General features: G+C 42.1%; 1 protein-coding gene across 2 annotated transcripts in view; it reads right to left on the bottom strand.

Moving 5' to 3' along the window:
• Nucleotides 1-19575, bottom strand: part of LOC139348552 (pre-B-cell leukemia transcription factor 3-like) — a 41166-nt gene extending 21591 nt beyond the window's left edge. For both annotated transcript variants that reach the window (XM_070988768.1, XM_070988770.1), the window contains exons 1-2: nucleotides 18807-19575; nucleotides 14873-14946 (exon numbers count right to left, since the gene is read on the bottom strand). In XM_070988768.1, the coding sequence (XP_070844869.1) occupies nucleotides 14873-14946; nucleotides 18807-19003 (271 nt within the window). In that variant the 5' untranslated portion in view covers nucleotides 19004-19575. The remainder of the gene's footprint in view (nucleotides 1-14872; nucleotides 14947-18806) is intronic.
• Nucleotides 19576-20851: the final 1276 nt, after the last annotated feature.

Below are 20851 nucleotides of genomic sequence, written 5' to 3'. Positions count from 1 at the left end.
TGTAATCCCAGAACCCCTATGTTATCTCTTTTCTTTTTGCTCTGTTACCTGTTGGCTCTCCGACATCTGTGTAGTCTGCCTGGATGGAGCAGACACACCAAACTCCTTTCTGCAGCAGCAATGTGAGAGCCTGCCCAAGATACCTGGTTAGCAAATTGAACGCTGCTAACTGAACATAAACAAGTTCAGCTGGTACCAGCAGCCGCAATTTTATAGCTGCTAATCATGGTTGACCTCAACTTTAACTGGCTTAATCTCAGAGATCACAAAATCAGTTCAAGATCTGTCAAACATACAATAATTAGTCATTTAAATAAAATGGTGTATTATTGTGCCTTGGTTACAGTGATTCACAGTGTTGGGAAAGTTCACTTTCTACATGAACTAGTTCAAAGTTCAGTTCACAAATTGTAAAATGAACTAGATCAGTTCATAGTTCATAATTCAAAATTTTGAACTAAGTTCACTGTTCCAAAAATGACGTAGTTCATAGTTCTTTTTTCCATATGTTGCTGTGAACTATTATTTTTCGAAATTATTGACACAGCCCATATAGAACCACAGACAGCAAATATTTGATCAGTTTTAACACTGTAACTATGGGTCAGATTTCATCTTCATATCCAATTTTGAATCCTTATCCAACCAGGGTTTACATTAGCATTGAGGGGACAAAATTTCCCCATCGCCGCTTTGTCGCCTACATGATGCTTTTTGTTTTGATGACGCATGCAGCGATGCAACACTGGTGGCTGGTGTTGCCAGATTGGGTGTTTTTTCCGCTACATATTAAGACCTGTTTACGGTGTGTTTTAGCTGGGTTTTTGCCTGGAAGGCTCTATAGAAATCTGGCACCCGATTAAAAGAAGTTAAACTGAGAGAGCGTGCCGTTCACAGACACCAGATTGAACGAGTTCACAGTTCATGTTCGCCCAAAATAAAGAGTTCATGAACTATTGTTCAATGAACACGTTCAGGCACAACACTGGTGATTCATGATATTGTATGACAGAGTTTGCTTGAGCCGCACACATGATGTGAAAAAGACAAAATAAATAACGAACAAGTAACAGAATACATTGTAAAACAGGAAAAATGAAGTGAGGAGCTTGAGACACTGCACACATTTGCTCCTGGTGGACAAGAGTCACAATTACTTCAACCATGGCTGGGCTTTGTCACTTAAACATTTTGGTACACGTGTTGAAGCAGCTGATGTCTTCACATATGAGGCGGTCAAATACTAAGACTGAAAAACAAGAAGAAAAATCTTCTATCTCTGTTTTAACTTTTGGTGGTTTAGTTACTCTTCTGTTTAGAATGAAAATGTGCATAGAAAGAAAGTCAATGGAAAGATACTTGTGAAGAGTAAAGTGGAGGCTGGGCCTAAAGTCTCCTACCCTGCAAAAGGCCGAAAATTCTGCTATGCTGTAATGCTATAACTTGTGACACGCTATGTTTTCATTAACTGGATGCTGAAGGGTACATTTACATTCCTGTAAGTCCTTATAACACATGTCTATTCAGTTTGGTCATGGTCTTAAATAAACTCGACTGGATTGGTCTTGGCTTTTGGGCTCAAACTTAGTAGTCTTGACAACACCTCAGCCAAAGTGAAACTCAAACCCACATGTAATCATCGAGCCACTCAGCCTTCCTGACAGTCTGACCTTGTTCTGCAGAGCTTTATGAAAGCTGCTGCTGAGGGCAACTATTACATCAAGGCAGTGAGCCTGAGCCCTCTCTGACCTAACTAACCAGCTACTGAAGGTATAGTACTCAGAGAGCTGATATGCATGACTGGCTCTGTTAGCACCCTGACAGTGATGTACCACCAAGTCATACTGACTGCCAGTGCCAAGTAAAGTGTACTGGGCCTAATGAAGACCTAGTCAACACACCTACCCTATATGATGGCCAGTGAAGCTGAAAAAATGGCTCTTCAGCTCTGCTTGGTCTCTTGTTCTTTTGCCTCAATGAAGTGAAGGTGTTGCTGTTTCGTTCTGTCTCAGTTGACTGTCTGTCTGCCCATCTGTGTGCCTCTACACTCACAGCTTCACAAGTTAATGTTTACAGCTGAGATCTCAGCCTCCTCTCACTGAAATTTTTATTTTACTTCAACAAGAGTTCTGCCTTCATCATGAATCAGATGATCAGTCTATTAAAGGCTGCTTTTGAAATCCAGCGAACTCCTATCAGAGATCTTTCTATTGAACTGTTAAATGCAAACAACAACTTACTAGCACTACAACACCCTAAATCCTCACTTACTCATAAAGTAGTTAATCAAAAGCTTAAGCCAGCTATCAGGCTTTAAGATCAACTGTAGGAAATCTGAAGCAATGCCACTGAACAGACACTGCTGCACAGAATGTGAACAGCAACCACCCTTCAAGTGCTCTCCAGATGGCATTAAATATTTGGATATGACTCTAAAAGCAGATCTCTAAAATGTAGCATAAATATGACTAACATCTCAAGAAAGATTATTGGAGATAGAGAGATGGAAATGCCTGCCACTCTCGTTTTGGGGCAGTATAGTCACTCGAAAAGTGAATGTCCTGCCACATCTACTCTACTGGATATCATTAGTGCTCTCCCACTCCAATTTGATAAAGTTTACAAGAATTTCTACAACTTCTTTTGGGCTCCACGGTGGGGCAGCAGGTAGTGCGCGTGCCTCACAGCTACAAGGTTGCCGGTTCGATTCCTGGGTCGGGCCTTTCTGTGTGAAGTTTGCATGTTCTTCCCTATGTGGGTTCTCTCTGGGTACTCCGGCTTCCTCCCACAGACCAAAAACATGCTCATTAGGTTAATTGGTGACTGTAAAATTGCCCCTAGGTGTGAATGGTTGTGTGTTTGTGCCCTGCAATCGACTGGCCACTGGTCCTGGGTGTACCCCACCTTTGCCTGTTGACGGCTGGGATAGGCTCCAGCACCCCCTGCAACCCCGAAAGGGATACGCGGTATAGAAAATGGATGGATGTTCTTCTTTTATTAGGGACAGAGTAGCTAAGACATTGTTTGTTAAAAGACTTTCTCTGTTCAGAACAAACAAAATTCAATTGACCTCCACAGTATTTGTGTCAGCATGAATCCTATAACCTGTACAAAAAAAGTTAAGACCATTTTTATAACATGATATTTATCCCCTGTGAAGCCGAAATGTCTTCCAACTGATTTGAACTTTGTGCAAACTTTATTTTTTTAAGGATGGTGCTTGAGGAAAGCTCAAAGAGGGATGGAAGTGGAAAGGGTTCATCCTCTGATTAGCATGAATGTGCTACATCAATGTTATATGTATATTTCAGGGAAATCGGCACATTAAAAAAGAGAGAGAGAGACTTCTTGAGAAAATGCTAGCCCAAGCATTGTGAGAGTGTAACAGTTATGGAGTCTGCAAACACATATCATGTAAAATTGAGCCATTGGAGTTGTGGGGCTACTCAACAAATGGAAAATTCGTAGTGTTGGACATTGGACAGACCAACTGATCTCACATTACTAAAACTATGATGTGACCAGGATTATAATGAAAAAATGAAGGTCAGTCAATCTACAGCAACAGTATTACATATTCTGAGTATCCATGTTCACACCAGGCCTCGAACTAGATGTTGGTTGATGTGTTTGTTGCTTGCTAGCTGACAGCTAACCTTGGTACATTGGCTGCTTGGGAAAAATAAGCACAATTGGTCTAAAGGTCAATTTCATGCAAATAACGTGAGGTGAAAATTTGCTTTCTGTCTGAGCATACCTTTCAGCTAACTAATCATACTATTACACAAACTATCACACTCCATTAAAAACAAGCACAGATTAACAACATAAAGGCTGACGCCCCCTATCCATCAATATCTTATGCATTTTCTAACTTGTCCATATACATAGCACAAGCATCATTTTAGAAATAAGTCAATCATAACTCAATAGGCAGGCGATATTATCACAGTGTACCCACTACAGTAAACTAGCCGATACCACTGCACACATGGACAGTCAGCTAAAACAGACCATGGATGAATGAGAAGATGGTACACCCATCAATCACCCGCACTGATCCCAGTGATCTGTTCCTCAAGCTGAGTCATTTGAAGTTCTTCAGTTGGAACAGTTAAAATTGTCATTTGGGCCTGTCCTTTAGTTCTGTGGCTTTGTTAACTGAAAAGGGCTGCCTCCAAACAGTTTTGTTTACTAGCTAAATGCAAAATGTAAAACACATTTTTCAAAGCTTTCGGCTGATTGTCTTGCTTAGTCTATTGCTCATATTTTTAATCAGACTCTCCAGACTAATTCCATCCCCAAACTCTGGAAAGCATCCTATGTTATCCCTATTGAAGGGCAGGACCCTTTGGACTGAAACAATTACAGCACTTTAGTCAAACTCTCAACACTTGCAAAAATTTTAGATTCTCAAATAAATTGTCAGTTGACAATATTTGATGTCAAAATTGGTCTGTCTTAAGATCAGCTCATAGTATCATAACAGCAGCTATGTTAGTAACAAACTGCATTATCAATACCTGGGACAGAAAGCAACCTTGTGCTGCCCTGTTTGTTGATCTGTCCAAGGCATTTGATTCTGTCAACTATGGTGTTGGGAAGTGGTAGGGGCAGGTTTGGTTCTTAGCAAATATCAGAGATAGTTACTGATATCAACAAAAAAAATCTTATTAGGAATAGATAATTATGGGGCACCACCCTGGGATCAGGGACTAATCACCAAACAGTAGATGATGTCTCACAATGGGGTGTTCACTTAAAATGTCAGTTTTTAAGCATATACACTATATGTATATAACAGTGCAGGGCTGAATCCAAACACTGTTGGCCACAACCTGCTGTTATCAACATACATGCAAAAATAATCACAGACAACTGCTCCTTAGAAGGACAACAGAGTCTATGTAATTTTAATCAACAATCAAAAATACTTCAATCAACATGCACTGTCTAACTACAACTGCAACTACAATAATAAGGAGTTATACGCATGAGAAAGAAAGATAAGCATAAAAGCAGCAAGTGTGTGACATCGGTGACTCTGTTTATGCGTGTGTGTGTGTGTTTGTGTGTTGTGAGAGACAGAGAGAAGACAAGATGGTGGACGTGGGCACAAGAGTGGCTATGTCACAAGAATATTCAAGATGGTGGGTGGGTCCGCTAAGTTTAACAGAGAAATGAGAAGCAAGATGGGGATGTGATTCATGCATCTCTGACAACAACATACATGGAGTAAAGATGAATTATGCTACCACGCTATCTGTGTGTGGTGGGTGGCACAGAGTAAGAAAAGGGGAGGTGCACCAATTAGTCAGGCTGTAGATATGGGGCAACCTGCAGGAGGAACGCAGGTTGCAGCGGTTGGCTCAGGCCGGTGGAGTGACACAGGTGCACACCTCATGCCACACTGGCGTGCAGGGAAAGTGGGCATGCAAGGATAACTGGTAGGCCTTTTCTGTGTTTAATGTGTTTATATTTATGGTTTGAATATGTGTCAGGTTTATCGTTCTCATGTATTTCAGACCTGCTTCGATCCCTGCTGGGTTGAAGGCAGTTGGTAGTCAATGCTGAAATAGATCGATGTACCAGGTATTTTAAAGTTTAGTCATGTAGTTTTTAACATTTATTTCAATTGCTTTAATAAATTGTTGATTGTTAATAGTTGTTCCTCTGCAGAGCATCAGTGGTCCATTTGCTGCTCTTGTCCTCATTCCCAAGGAAACTGCACTCACGTAGGTCCCGCAAAACATGACAGCTACAGTAACTTGGAAAATAGTGATATGGGGCACTGAATTTGATGAATTAACTATTTACCAAAACAAAAGAGACAAAAATTAGCTAGTGTGCTGTACCCGGGCAAGGCTCCAGAGTCAGATGGTATCCAGGCCCAGGTGCTGAAGGATTGTGCCATGGAGCTCTCTCCCATCATGCACTCCCTCTTCTGGGAGTCCTACAGGACTGCTTCAGTGCCCACCCTATGGAAAATTTCCACTATCATACCGGTACCCAAGAAACCCCGCCTATCAGAACCAAACCACTACCGGCCAGTTGCACTCACCTCAATAATCATGATATTCTTAGAGAAGTGGTTCTCAACCTCATCCTTCCAACTGTCAAACCACTCTTGGACCCAAACCAGTTCACCTACAAGGCCAAAAGGGGTACTGAGGATGCAGTAGCATGTCTCCTCCATCCCCTCCTACAACACCTCAAATCACCCGGTCACTAGCTAACCCACGGTTAGCACAACATCCTCAACCACCATCATCAACACTAAAGCCCCACAAGGTTGTGTCCTGAGCCCATTCCTGTTCACCCTCTTCACAAACACCCGTGTCAGCCCCTCACCCATCATCACATACCTCAAATACTTGGACGACACTGCGGTACTTGCACTACTCAACAATAACAACTCAGTTGCCAGCTACCATGATTCCATCTCCCATCTCACACAGTGGTGCACGGATAATCACTTGTAGTCAAATGTCTCCAAATGTCTCCAAAACAAAGGAACTGGTTTTGAACTCCTTCAGCACACGCAGGTCAGTCTCTAACCCTACCCACACCCCTATCAGCATCAATGGCGAAGTTGCTGAAATGGTGGAGAGCCACAAATATCTCAACATCACCCTGTACAATAAACTTAAATCTGAACAACACACAACTGACATCCATAAACTCTGTCAACAAACTTAAAGCACTTTCTGTTGACCCCCACCTTCTATTGCTAATTTACAAAAGTATAGTTCAACCCATCCTCCTCTCCTGCTCCACCTGCTTCTTTAATATGCTGTCAACCCCCTCCAAGAACAGACTTACACATATTACACCCAAGGCTGCCAAGATCATTGGTCACCCAACCCCTAACCTCCCAGATCTCAATTGCACAGGCACTGCACAAAGAGCTCACACCATAGCACATGACCCCAGTCACCCCCTCAACCCACACTTTGTGCTCCTCCTATTTGGTCACCATTACAGGCCGCTGGCATGGAAGAGAGAGAAGTTCAGCAGGATCTTTGTCCCCTCTGCCATAACAGAGCTGAACATCCATCCATCCATTCATTTTCTATACCGCCTATCCCTTTCGGGGTTGTGGGGGGCTAGAGCCTAACCCAGCTGTCAACGGGCGAGAGGCGGGGTACACCCTGGACCAGTCGCCAGTCGATCATAGGGCAACACACAAGACAAACAACTATTCACACTCACACTCACACCTAGGGGCAATTTTACAGTAACCAATTAACCTAATAAGCATGTTTTTGGTCTGTGGGAGGAAGCCAGAGTACCCAGAGAGAACCCACGCCTGCACGGGAAGAACATGCAAACTTCGCACAGAAAGACCCCGCCCGAGAAAAACCAGCAAACTTCTTGCTTATGAGGCACGTGCACTACCTGCTGCCCCGCCGTGCAGCCCAGAGCTGAACAGAACATCCAAAATGTACTGCAATTGTGCCTGAGTTTGTGTGTTTGTGTGTTTGTGTATGTAAAGTTTGAGAATGGGCTGGTAGTGGGTGTATGGTGTGGGATTCATGTATGTGTTTGTCAACTTTGATGTATTTATAAATGACTGATCCATTAATTTTTCCCATAGGCAATGTTACAGACAGACACAGTTGAAGCAAGGAAGAACCAGGATTTCTCAGGGAGAGACAAATACATATGCAAATGAACACAGCCCAGACCAGACGACGTTACTTCTCAACACCCCCTCCTTCCCCTACGGAGCTTCCATGGCACCAGCAGTACGCTCCTCGCACCACTCAAACCCCCTCCACTCCACGTCACAGACTACATTCCCCTCCCCCCACCTCACTCAACAGGAGCCACACCCAATCCCCAACACTGGAAGCACTGTGAGAGTCATGTTCTTTGATTTCTCCAGTGCTTTCAACACAATCCAACCATCACCGCTCAGGGGGAAGCTGGACCATCAATTCCCTCACCGACAGACCACAGTAGGTGAGGCTTTGCAACTGTCTATCTGATGTGGTAGCTTGCAGCATGGGGGCTCCCATGCAAGACAAAGGACACACTAAAAATGATAATAATAAACTTTATTTGTATAGTACCTTTCATACAGGAATTGCAGCTCAAAGGGCTTTACATAGAAAAAGAACCCAGAATGGACATAAAAACAGATAAAAATAAATGTAACATAAAAGATAAGATTGAGATAAGGATTAAAAAGTAAAGATAATGCATAAAGCCAAACAAGGAAATATTAAAATCTAGGACAACATAGAGTAAAATAAGGATACAAATCTGGAGAAGCTTATTAGGAAGAAGCTCTAAAAGACCTCTTCGTCTGGTGTTTCTGCTTTCTGTGGTTCTCAGACACAACAGAATCTTTTTCTTTCTCTACAGATACTGATTCACCACAGGTCTTGATTACACTGAAGCTGGCATTCCACAGCTGCCTCAAAACATCTTCTCATGGTGATTAATAAAGTAAAGATCTTAATTTTAATCTCACTGTGGGTCTTTTCTGCCTATAGGCCACAAACCAGTGTTGCCCCAGAGACCAGTGTATAACAATAACGTGAATGTTACAGGAAGCCAGTGCTTAACCTGGACTAATGTGCTCTCTCCTCTTGGTTCTGGTTAATAGCTGAGCTATGGACTAGACAAACAACCCAGATGTCAAAGTCATCTCATCTGCTAAGAAGACCTTTGGAGTAGGTCGGGCACTGTTAAAAACCTTTTATGAATATGTGGTGGCATCTGCAATTTTCAAATCAAATCAAATCAACTTTATTTATATGGCACTTTTCATACTTTATAGTAATACAAAGTGCCTCACAGGGGTTAAAAACAACAACATTACAAAACAGTGTGACCCCAAACCTCCCACCCCCCCAAATATACACAGAGATACACAATTACATACAGTCACGCACATACATGGACAGACATACATACCCACACACACAAACTTACACACACCCACATGCATACACTAACTGTCGCTGAGGAGACATGGCTGGGCACCGAGAACCGAGGTGAGGAAGAAACTACCATTTGGCGGGCCACGCACACCGAGAGGAATCATGGTCCATGACTGTGGGGGCGCTGACACAGGGACCACCCCAGCCCAGGCAGGCAGGAGGCTCCACACCAAGGTGTAAAGCTCTCTAGCTACCTGGGCCAGGGCCATCCATGGAACAGCACCCCCACCGGTGAACCAGAATCAAATCCCGGTGTGGTAGGCCCCCAGGAGGAAACACTGGAAAATGAGGGGCTAGAACACTAAAATAAGATAAAAGGTATAGAAGCTAAAACTGAGAATAAAACAATAGAATGTATAAAATAGACCATAAGTAATGACTAAAACAATTGAAATAAAACATTGAGGTAACCCAATAAAAAATAAAAATATATATGATATTAGAAAATGTAAGAATAAAGGTCAGCTTAAGAAATTATAAATAGCTAAATGAGTCAGTTAAAAGAAAATTTTCTATGCAGTGGTCTGCTGGGGCTGTGCGAGCTCCGAGAGGAACAGAAAAAGACTAAACAAGCTGTTCAGGAGAGCTGGCTCTGTCCTGGACTACCCTCCAGACACCATCAAGGAGGTGGTTGAAAGGGGGATGTTAACCAAACTGACACCAATCATCGACAACCCTTCTCACTGCTAGCATGAGACAGGGGGCCTGAAGTAGCTCCTTCAGCAACAGACTGCTGCATCCACTGAGTAAAGGGGCCTTCAAATGATAAGAAATTTGCTCTTCACTCACCGCCAGGTAGGGTACAGAGGCGCTGAGCGGAGGCGGCGGAGCTCAGGTATACGTCATCAACAAGTGCGAGCGATTCACCGTTGCTAGGCAACGCAAGTACTTCCTTTCACTCTGGAAAGCTAATTGTTTTTTGTAAATTATTACACACAATGTATCTGAGTTTGTCGCAAAGCGTAGTAGCGTAGTAGTAGTAGTAGTAGTAGAAGTAGTAGTCGCTATTCCAGGCAGCCACAGTGACTACTGCGAACGTACACAAACAGCTAAGCTAACGTTAGCATTGTATTTAGCTTAACGGTAGTTCGTAAACGCTGCCTAGAGCTGTTATCTCATTGGTTGCGCTTTGAAAGGTCAGCGGCAAACGAGGTCAAAGTTCAAGTAATTTGAACTTTGAGTGCAGCGGTAAGCGGCAGATCCGAGCGGTGCGCCACGCCGAGGGTAGCGGTGCCGCTTAGTCGGGCGCCTGCGCTCTCTCCATAGGAAAACAATGGGACAGCCAGTGCAAATCGTTTTTACCGCTGATCATGTGTAGGAGCCTCAAGAAGGAATGCTACCACAGGTCCTTAATTCCAGCTGTCATACTGTTTAACTCAAGCATTGTGTAACAAAGCACTGTGTTGATGTTGTTTCCCATTACAAACCCAACATCACAAACCTACTGTTTGCACTACTGTTATTGACTGTGCTTTATAATTTTTTTCTACTGTGCAATAGTACAAACATTAGTAGTGATTCCGTACTTTGAGAAACTTGATAAATATGGGCCCATTTCAAAGTCAGTGTATCTGTATCTAAGTCATCACATGAAACTCAGGAGGTAACAGAACATACTCAGCTGCTTCACAAATAGGAGAGGAAAGTTATCCAAAGCTTTAAGCAGCAACAGAAACCACATCAGGGATTTTACCACTTATGCTAACATTTAATTTTCCAAATCACCAAGCCATAAAGTTCATTGTAACAGGTACTGAAGAAGCAGCCAATGACTGTGAATCCTCTGACAGGATATGTTTTAAAAAGGATTGACAGCTTGGCAGCATGATGAAAATTTCAAATCTGTTTTTAACATGTGTTGCACACACTTTAAATAATGAACACGTGGACAGATTTATTCGTCTCATTAGATCTCCGTTTGATTGCCCTGAGACTGAATGCCCCCTCAGGCTTCAGAACTGCTTACCTCCTCAGTCCTGAGTCAGCTGGTAAATCAACTTAATGATTTCACATTTCACTTCCTTTTATTACAGTCTGGTCTCACGATTTATTTAGTCAAATGCAAATACAGATGAAATGCGGTTATGATTTTATGTGTCTTGTAAAATGCAAATTTTTGCTCTGCCAGCAGTGGGTTAAAAGATGTCAGTTCACAGGCCAGTCAATTTGTCCTTCCAAGAGCGTTATTAGCACTATTACCGGCATGACTGTCATGACAAGTGACATGCAGATTTGTGTTTCCAAGAGGAAGTTTCCTAATGGTTTTGATGAGTATTTAGTTGCATTTGTTGCAGTACTAAATGTACTGTACAATTTCAATGGTATTTCTGCAGACAGGTATGTCATAGGAAACTATTTCAATGTTAAAGGCTTTCTGTCATGCTGCATAGATGATGTATCTTTTCATAACAGAAAAGGCTTCCTTAAACATGCCCAACCAAATGAGAGTGGTTTGCTTTGTTTGGTTGGCATGTCTGTACTGCCCTATGCTGGACAACGCTGAAATGCGGTACAGCTCTTTGCTGTCATCAATTGCTCCTGACATGCTGGTACTCAAACATTCATTTAGTCTACTGCTTTTCTGTTTTCTAATGCTTAGTCCACCCATAGACAGGTATTTTTTAAAACTGGGTTTTTCCTCCTGCCCTGCGATCGGCTGGCGACCGGTCCAGGGTGTACCCCGCCTCCCAACCAGAGTACTATAGTCCTGCTCTCTGACCTGACCTGAAATTAGTAACATTTAATGAGGAAAAAACACTTATTCAGTCTTCTTTTCGAAAAATCGACTTTCCTGCCAGTATCCACAAACATGTTCTTGACTTAACAGTGAACCTATGATAACACATAAAAAGTTCAGTCATTTGTTCAGAGCTCAGTTTAAACCAAAAAGAAAAATAAATTAACTCCACTGTGAGAGCTTTGTATACAGCATCGAGGAGGCAGGTCATTTTTTTTGCTGTGAAGTGCTGTGAATATAAAAAGCACTCCACTGCTTTATTGTTTCTCCTCACAGCTCGAGCCAGCTCTCCCTCTCTCTCTCTCTCTCTCTCTCTCTCTCTCTCTCTCTCACACACACACACACACACACACACACACACACAGAGTCATGTTTCCATCACTTCAGAGAACATTACATAAACTTAAATTTATTTCCTGGAGACTTACCCTAACCGTAACCCAGGTCTTCACCCTAGTGACAGTATGGGGACTTGGATTTTGTCCACACAAGGAAGGCGGTTCCCCACAATGTAAACATATTTATGTGAGTAATACATATCCAAACAAACACACACACACACACACACACACACACACACACACACACACACACACACACACACACACACACACACACACAATCTAACCTGCCTTTGTGCTTATGCAAGTGAGTGCTCACTGAGCACTTTTTCACATTTTTCTTTACATGGTCACCAGGTAAACACATCACAACCAGTTTCAGCTGCTTACCCTAAGTCCTGCGTCAGACCTGGAGATGAGTGCACCTCTCCTGTCTGAAAGGCTCACACCACACACTGAACTGTAAACACTCTGGACCAATTTAATCCACTGCTCTGAATCTGTCTGTATTTTATTCTCTAATTTCTGTTTTGCACTGACTGACTGCAGAAGATTTAACTTAGCAAAGATAAGACAACAAACGGTTCTAACATCCAACCATCTATCCAACCATCCATTTTCTACCACTTACCCAGAGCCATCACAATGGCATCAGTCTAAGCAAGGTAGTCCAGATATCTGTCTCGTCTCAGATTAGATATATAATCTCCATGAACCAGCATGTTCTGGGTGTACTCTGAGGTCCCCAACTAGTTGGATGTGCCTGGAAAACCTCCTAAGGAAGACGCCTAGGAAGCATCCTGATCAAATACCTGAACCACCTCAACTGGCTCGTTTCAACATGAAATAGCAGCAGCTCTACTCTGAGTCCCTGCAGATGTCTAAACTCCTTACCCTCTCTCTAAGTCCAGCCGCGCTAAAGAGAAAGCCAGATTCAGCTGCTTTTATGCTCTCATTGTTTTGGTCATTGCCTAAAGGTTATTACCATAGAAGAGGGATGGAAGGCAGACCAATGGGTAAATTGAATGCTTTGCCTTTTAGGTCAGCTCCCTCTTCCTGACCACCATCCAGTGCAACACCTGAACCCCTCAGATACTCCAAGATAATTCAGCTCCTTCACTTGATGCACCTGCTCACACCCAACCTGGTGGGAGCAATCCACTGTTTTCCAGCAAAGACCCATGGCCTCAGACTTGGAGGTGCTGACTCTCATCCCACCTGCTTCACACTCAACTGAAAACAGCTCCGGTGAGTGTTGAAGGTTACACTCTAATGAAGCCAAAGGAACCGCATTATCTGCCAAGAGCGAAGAAGAAATTCTGAGGTCCCAAAATCAGACACTGTCCTGCCCAAAGCAACTCCCACACTTAAACCTCTAGATCCTATCCATAAAAAATACAGACAAGGGACAACCATTGCAGAGTTTGACTTTGTTGAAAAGGCCAACCTTCTCATTCCATCCTTCATTTACATTGGCATTTAGTAGTTTTCTATTGATTACGTGATCCCAGCTATTTCTAGTTGGCACCACTCCACCTCCCACACTATCTCTGGATCCTTCCCTGCCAAGGGCCAACATGCCTAGTTCCCCACCTTTGTCTGTGTGTGGTGGGTCCACAAGGGAACAGCTCCATGTAGATGTTTCAGGCTGCGACTGCCAGGGCCCATGGGCCAAGGTTCAGCCACAAGACACTCACTAGAGAGCTTCCATACAAGCTACGGCTCTGGTTGGTATTCTGTCCATGTGCTGGAGCTCTGTCATGACCAATTCATCTAGGGTCTGTGAATTGTTGTTAGGCTGGCCACTAACTTGGGATCAATTTGCCTTGGAAGACCTACCAGGAGCTACTGCCCCTGACAATACATCTCCCAGTTTCACAAGGATGCACAAACCTCTCTATCACAATAGGTTGCAGTCACGTGACTTCAAATTCAAAGGGGGGACCAGAAGTGAAAACTGCTATGGATGAGATGAAGGAAAGTTCTTACTGGGCTAGTTTAGATGAAATTACAAGAGAACCTTTCAAGGCTGCTAAAGTACATTTTGCTGCTGACTTTGTCCAGAGGAGTACATCGCTTGACTTCATACACAATACTCCTGCTGCTTCTCCAAAATGGGGGTGTGCCAACCACCATATACTGTAGGTAATACACTGATTAATGATACAAATCATACAATCCAATTTCAAAAAACCCAAACCCCAACCATCCCTTTAATGGCATGATTGCGTCAAAGTTCACCTTAAGTCCTCAGCATCAGCACAAATGGACTATTTTTGTCCACGCAAAAGCAAGAGTGTGCGAGGTCCACCTTGAGTGGGGAGTGCCCCAGAGAGACTCTGATATTGTTTTAGATAAAAAAAAATAAATAGACTTTTAGTTCCAGGATTTTCTCATTCTGGGGCTCTAGATACTTAGTTGCGCTATTCTCACTATGCCTCTGGGAAGAGATTAAAGGTCCTCTAGATAAAGCTAGTAAGTGAGTCAAACCTTGCCTGTTATATTTATGTTCACAATTGACCAAAACACTTGACACAACACACATCAACACATTTACGGTACTGTATATTGTATCAGCACAGATCATTCTGACATATTTGAGGTAGAACAAAAGTGCAATAAAAAATGTTCCAGAAAGAAGAAAATTCAAGTCACAGCTGTTTTGGCTTTTCAAACACGTGGCTAGGAACCTGCATTGATCGAGGAAAGTGTACTGACACCAGAATGGTGTGTTTTGCTGCCTACTTTAACAACCTGGAGTTGCGAATGAATCATTTTTGTGAGATGAACACATTTTGTGATAAATGGAGAGGCTAGAGGAAGTGATACAATAAATCTCTCACCTGTTTTCTCTTTGATCTCACAGAGGACACTGAAGAGTGCAGGCTTCATCCTGTGACAGTTCAATCCATGTTTCCTACCAAAACACATCGAGAACATAGACCGAAGCACAATGACTTGACCATTTAACAGGATATAATAGAATTATTCAAGTGCAAATAATATTAAGGCCTATAAAGGCAGAAGGAATGCATACAGTAAGTCAGTTTAAACACTTAAACAGACTAAAGTGAAGCCTAAATTTTATTTCTGCTCCCCATTCTGCTCTTACACCCTCAGCCTCATCTTTATACCTGTAGCTGATGTCACATCTACACTTGACAAGGCACTGGACCCCAAAACTGCTCCAGGGACGCTGCACTGCCGGCAACCCTGCACATTGATTTCTCTGATGAAATGCATATGTGTGGGCACTGTATGTATGTATGTGAAACTAGGAGGAATCCATGAAAAGACAAATTTCAGTTGCCTTTAACCTCACTCAATCAGTATGTGGCCCCACTCATGTCAAGGGCTACACTTTGGACCTCATACTCTCATCAGGGTTATCAATTGACAAATTTGAAATCACTAATGCTGCCATCTCTGATCATTTTCTGATTGAGTTTGAATCTTCCGGCCCCTGTCCTCCCTCTGCCCCTCCTCCCGCTCACATTTTAACCCACTCCATAAACTCAGCTACTGCCTCTCATTTCTCCAACTCTTTTAAGCTTACTCTTCCTCCCTCACTCTTTGCTGACTTGTCTTCATACACTAATATTGATGAGCCTGTCTCTAGTTTTAACCTGTCTTGTACTGATATATTGGATCGGATAGCCCTCTTAAAATTATAACGACTCAAGTCAAATACTTCAATCCCCTGGTTGAATAGCTCCACACAAGCTCTCCATCAAGCCTGTGGACAGGCAGAACGGAAGTGGAAAAAAGACAAACTTCAGGTCTTGTATGATATGTTTTCACAGCATCTGTAGGCCTACCAAGTCACTGTCAAGAAGGCAAAAAGAAATTATTTTAGTGAGCTTATTAACTCACAAGCTAACAGACCCAAAGTTCTTTTCAAAGCTATCGATTCCTTTTTAAATCCGACCACTACAGTTGACACCTCCTTGTGAGGAATTTTCTGATTATTCTATCCATGAAATTGATCATATCAGATCAAATACCACATCGCAGGGTTGCACTTCTCTTACAACCCACAGTCCTACCAGCATCCTCCAGCATTTCACTCCTCTGTCTTCCTCTGAACTATCTGAGACAGTTTCTCACCTAAAGCCTTCATGCTGCCCCTCTGATGTCATCCCCTCTTGACTCTTTAAAGAGGTATTTGACGTCCTCTGCCCAATTGCATTAGCGATAGTGAACTGCTCCTTGAATACTGGTGTTGTCCCCTCTCGATTCAAGCATGCTGTGGTGCAACCACTGCTGAAAAAGCCAAATCTTGACCCCATTGACCCTAGTAATTTTAGACCCATCTCTAAATTATCTTTAAAAAAAAAAAAAAAACAACACACAACTTAAAATACCACTGCTATGCTGATGATGCACAACTGTATCTACCCATCTCCCCTGGAAACACCTCTATCGACACACTTCTTAGCTGTTTGGAGGACATTAAATCCTGGATGGCAGCAAACGTCCTCCAGTTGAATGGCAACAAAACTGAGATGATTTTATTTGGATCCCCCACCCCTATGAGCAAAGGCATTGGTCCTTGGTCATCAAATTTGCAGAGCAAGGTCAGAAACCTAGGTGTCATCTTCGACAGCTCTCTAAATTTTAATAAACAAGTCAGCTCTGTTGTTAAAGGTAGTTTTTATCAGCTTAGAACAATACCAAAGCTGAAGTACTTTTTATCTAAAAAAGACCTTGAAAGAGTCATACATGCTTTTATTACCTCACGTTTAGATTACTGCAACTCACTATACGCAGGCTTAATCCAATACAATTTAAATAGCCTCCAACTAGTATAAAATGCTGCTGTAAGACTCCTCACTAGCACCAGAAAGTATGAGCACATAACTCTCGTTTTATTGGTTGCCAGTGAAATTTAGGATTAATTTCAAAGTTTTACTTTTGGTTTTTAAAGCACTCCATGGTCAAGCCCCTCTATGCATCTCTGATCTTTTATCCACCTACTCTGCCCTCAGGTCACTTGAATCCACAACAAAACAGCTCCTTGCCATCCCACAGACACGCCTAAAAACCAGAGGGGACCAGGCCTTTTCTGTTGCAGCCCCCAAACTTTGGAATTCCCTCCCACCCCATATCAAATCATGTACCACTATTGTCAGTTTTAAGTCTAACCTGAAGACACACTTTTACTCTCTTGCTTTTAATTCCTTGTAATTTCTATTTATGCTCTTTTTTATTCTCGTAAATCTTTTATACTTGGTTCTTGTTGTATTCTTGTGTATTTCCCTTATGTATTTACTTTATTTCATTTTACACTATCTTTGCCTTACTATATTATTGGACTTTTTAATACTTGAGTTTGTATTTTCAAGGCATGTATACTGTTTTGCCTTACCTGTGATGCCTGTAAAGCACTTTGGGTCAACTGTTGTGCATTTAAATGTGCTATACAAATTAAATGACTTGACTTGACTTCACTTGACTTGTGTATATGCAGTATAACAGTATGTGACATAGTAAGACATTACATGAGACCAGCGTGGCAGACTGGCCAAAAGAAAAAAAAAAAGTGGGTATAGTGACACTATATGTAGTTCATCAACCTAATTCTGAAAATGTTCTCAGTGTGAGGAGTACAGGATTTTTTCACAATTTTCACAATTAAATGTTGTCCATCATCAGGTCTCACCTGATATAAAAAGGCAACGTTATAGTTATGGAGTTAGCACAGTTATTTAAAACATATTGTCTTTCAAAAATAAGAGTCATTTTAAAGGATGCAAAGTTAATGCAATAATATCTCACTTTCAGAGCATATTGCTAGGTTATTGAGCTTCTTGTAAATTAATAGTTTCCAGGACTTGGATTTGGGAAATGATGAGGAGGATGCTGTGAGGACTGAGTTAGACATTAGGAAAGTATGTTCCGCAAATGCTGTCAACTGACTTCAGTGAAAGAGAGAGACAGTTGATGGTAGAAGCCAAGATTACATAAGCAGACAATGACATGCAAACAGAAGAGAGGGAGGAACATGAAGAACAGGGGCATGAATTCCTGCTGCGGTCAGAATTTGGTCTACCTGTTTATGGTTAAGACATGCATGGGGAGGAAGTATGAGAAAAGAATGTATTAAATGATTAATGATTTAGGGCCTTATTAACTTATTCTAATGCTTATTAAGCAGCCTGCGTAATATTTGCGTATATACCTTTATTTGGATATCTGTGTCAGTTATGGGGAGGTGAGGGCATTTGAAAACATTTAAGCTATATTTGGCTCCCGGTGATTTAGTCTGGCTCTCGTTTACCATCTAATCAAACTGTTTCTTCACTAAAGGACACATCCAGCTCTAATCCCCTTCATCGCTTATTAGTGCTGTTGTAGTTGAGCACTCTGCACTTTGTTTCATTTACTGTCTTTGTCAAACAACATGTTGTAAAAACATTATATAGCCCAAGTACAAAAAAGAAAATAGAAAATGTAAGACGCAAGATTTTACGCACAAACCTGATAGGAACTACTAATCTTCTGCAGATTCCGCGCATATAATCCACTTCTAAGTACAATTTGAGTGGTTAATTCACAAAACTGATGAAAGCAGGTAATCTTGTCAACCAGTATTTTTAACATTCAAACTTTAAAAAAAAGACTAATATTTCTCATTAATGCGTGTCAATCTATCACAATCATGTACCGTTTCAATAAGCGGGGATTGTAAAGCTCTGGTAAAAGTCTTATCTGTGTTTACACAAACAGACTTTTGTATCCAGTCATAAAAATCAGCGTATTAAAAGCAGGACGAACTTTGCCTGCGCTTCATCCAGACTCTGGTCAGTGATGGTCATGATCTGATGCAGAATACCCCCGATGTCCTGCTTCCTTCCATCCCCGTCGGTAGCGTCGTGGATGTGAGGCAGCGACAGTGCGACGGCTCCCTCCACTGAGTGTCCGACCAGAGTCATACCGCTCAGAGCCTGCATCATCCGGCCGTGATCCTCCATGTCTGCCGCAGCACAATCGATGCGCGAGAAAAAGAAGATCGGGATCTCAAACAGTTAAATCCAACAGAGAGGGACCAAGTGGAATCGGAGGTGAAGTGCTGAGGGCCCACGGATGATAGAATGGGGTTGAGGCTGACTCCACATGTGCAAAATATTCTCCCGGAATGTGTTCCGTTATTCGCGCTAATCAACTTGCACACAACATCAGTTTGCTGGCAGTTTTCCTTGCTGTCCACTCTGCGCACGGCCCCGCTGTAGAGTGTCGCCTTGCTGCGTCTCATCCACGACCGACTGAAACACGGTTACCGATATTGTCCGATGAGCGCGGTGTACCCGTGCTTTGACCAGCCTCAAACTTCCAGTGTTCCAGCAGTGTTGGTGCTCAGCCTCCTGCTGCTTGCAAACTTTGAATACAGTTGATGATGATGTTGTATACCAACCAGTCCACTACTTTCCAAACTTTGGAAATGGAAACATCTTTATCCTGATGATTCCAGCGGAAAAAATGACTGTTGCCATGTTTTGCTTCGCGCTCCAGCCTGACAGTATGAGCTGTCAGGCGAGCAGCTGCTTGCATGTGAGACTCTGAATAACAAAAGAAACGTGAAAGCTATGGCAATAAGCTCCACCTCTCCAAGGAAGTGAAAACTTTGGCTGTTGAGAGAAGGACACATCTTATGTGAACATCATTTCTGCTCTATGTATGGATGGATGAATGGGGGCCATTAAGTCAGGTGGCCCAAGAGCCAGAGCCTCTCTCTGAAATCAAGCTTTGATGATTTCCTGTTGGAAACAGTAGAGAGATGCAAAACTGCAGTTTGGGGGTCTTGCTCCTTTGATGAACTGCCTTACATGTCTGTGGCCAGGGGCCGTTGTCTTATGATCCATCCATAACTGGCTTGTACACACACTCCAATAACACTGTTTCTCAGGTTTGCTGTAGGCCTGGTGGGCATCTTAATGTGTAAGAAAGCTCATACAAATTATTAATACAAATCAGGTGTCACCTTGTAATTATTCTCTCTTTGTCTCACAAGAACCATGAGCAAATTGGCATGAAATGCATGGAGCAATAAATGTGCATTAATAAGGAATTTTGAAATAAATAATGACACATTTTCTTATTCATGTGAAATGCTATTTCATCCTGCTTCTTTTCTCAATAGATATTGCAGTCCTTTATATTTCATCCTTTTTAGTGGCCTGTGCTTGTTTGAGTGACAGACTGTCAGTCACATAGCTGCCTCTGTCCTTTGGTGAAAAGTGGCATTGTGGGGGGGGGGGGGGGGGGACGTTTTCAAATAAAAGCTACTGGAATGAAAAAAAAAAATTGCATAATTGTGAAAAGAAACCTAATGATTTAACATTTACTAATATTAAGATGAGTTTAAAAATGTCTTGGATTAGTTCAAAATTTCATGATTAGATGATATATTCTATCCGTTTATCTGTATTTATTTTTATGCGTATTTATTTCAGAATGACTTATTTATTTATTTAATATTCACCACTTTGGGTCTTCCTAATATGTAACATCACATTAGGTAGCTCAGTCTGTTGAGGATGCAAATAATTCACAGCACCAAATCTTTTATTGCTTTATGTTCTTTACATGCACTATCTATGCAACAGTTGTAACAATGCTGTACAAGTAATGTCTAACAATGGGACTGTAAGATCTTGATTCCTCATTACCTTTAACTGGATAAGAGGTTTGAGGACAGCTGAACATTGCAGCCACAGTTGAACATGTGATTCTGACACTGTGGGCATCGCTGCTGACAGCCTCCATTCTTCTGGTTTCAGTCCTTCCATCAGATGTTACAACCTGGCTGCAGGGATTTGCTT

This window comes from Chaetodon trifascialis, chromosome 20 (assembly GCF_039877785.1).
Source record: "Chaetodon trifascialis isolate fChaTrf1 chromosome 20, fChaTrf1.hap1, whole genome shotgun sequence".
In the NCBI taxonomy this organism is placed as follows: Eukaryota; Metazoa; Chordata; class Actinopteri; order Chaetodontiformes; family Chaetodontidae; genus Chaetodon; species Chaetodon trifascialis.
Note: the sequence above shows the minus strand (reverse complement) of the source record. Positions and strands in the feature narration are given on the sequence as shown.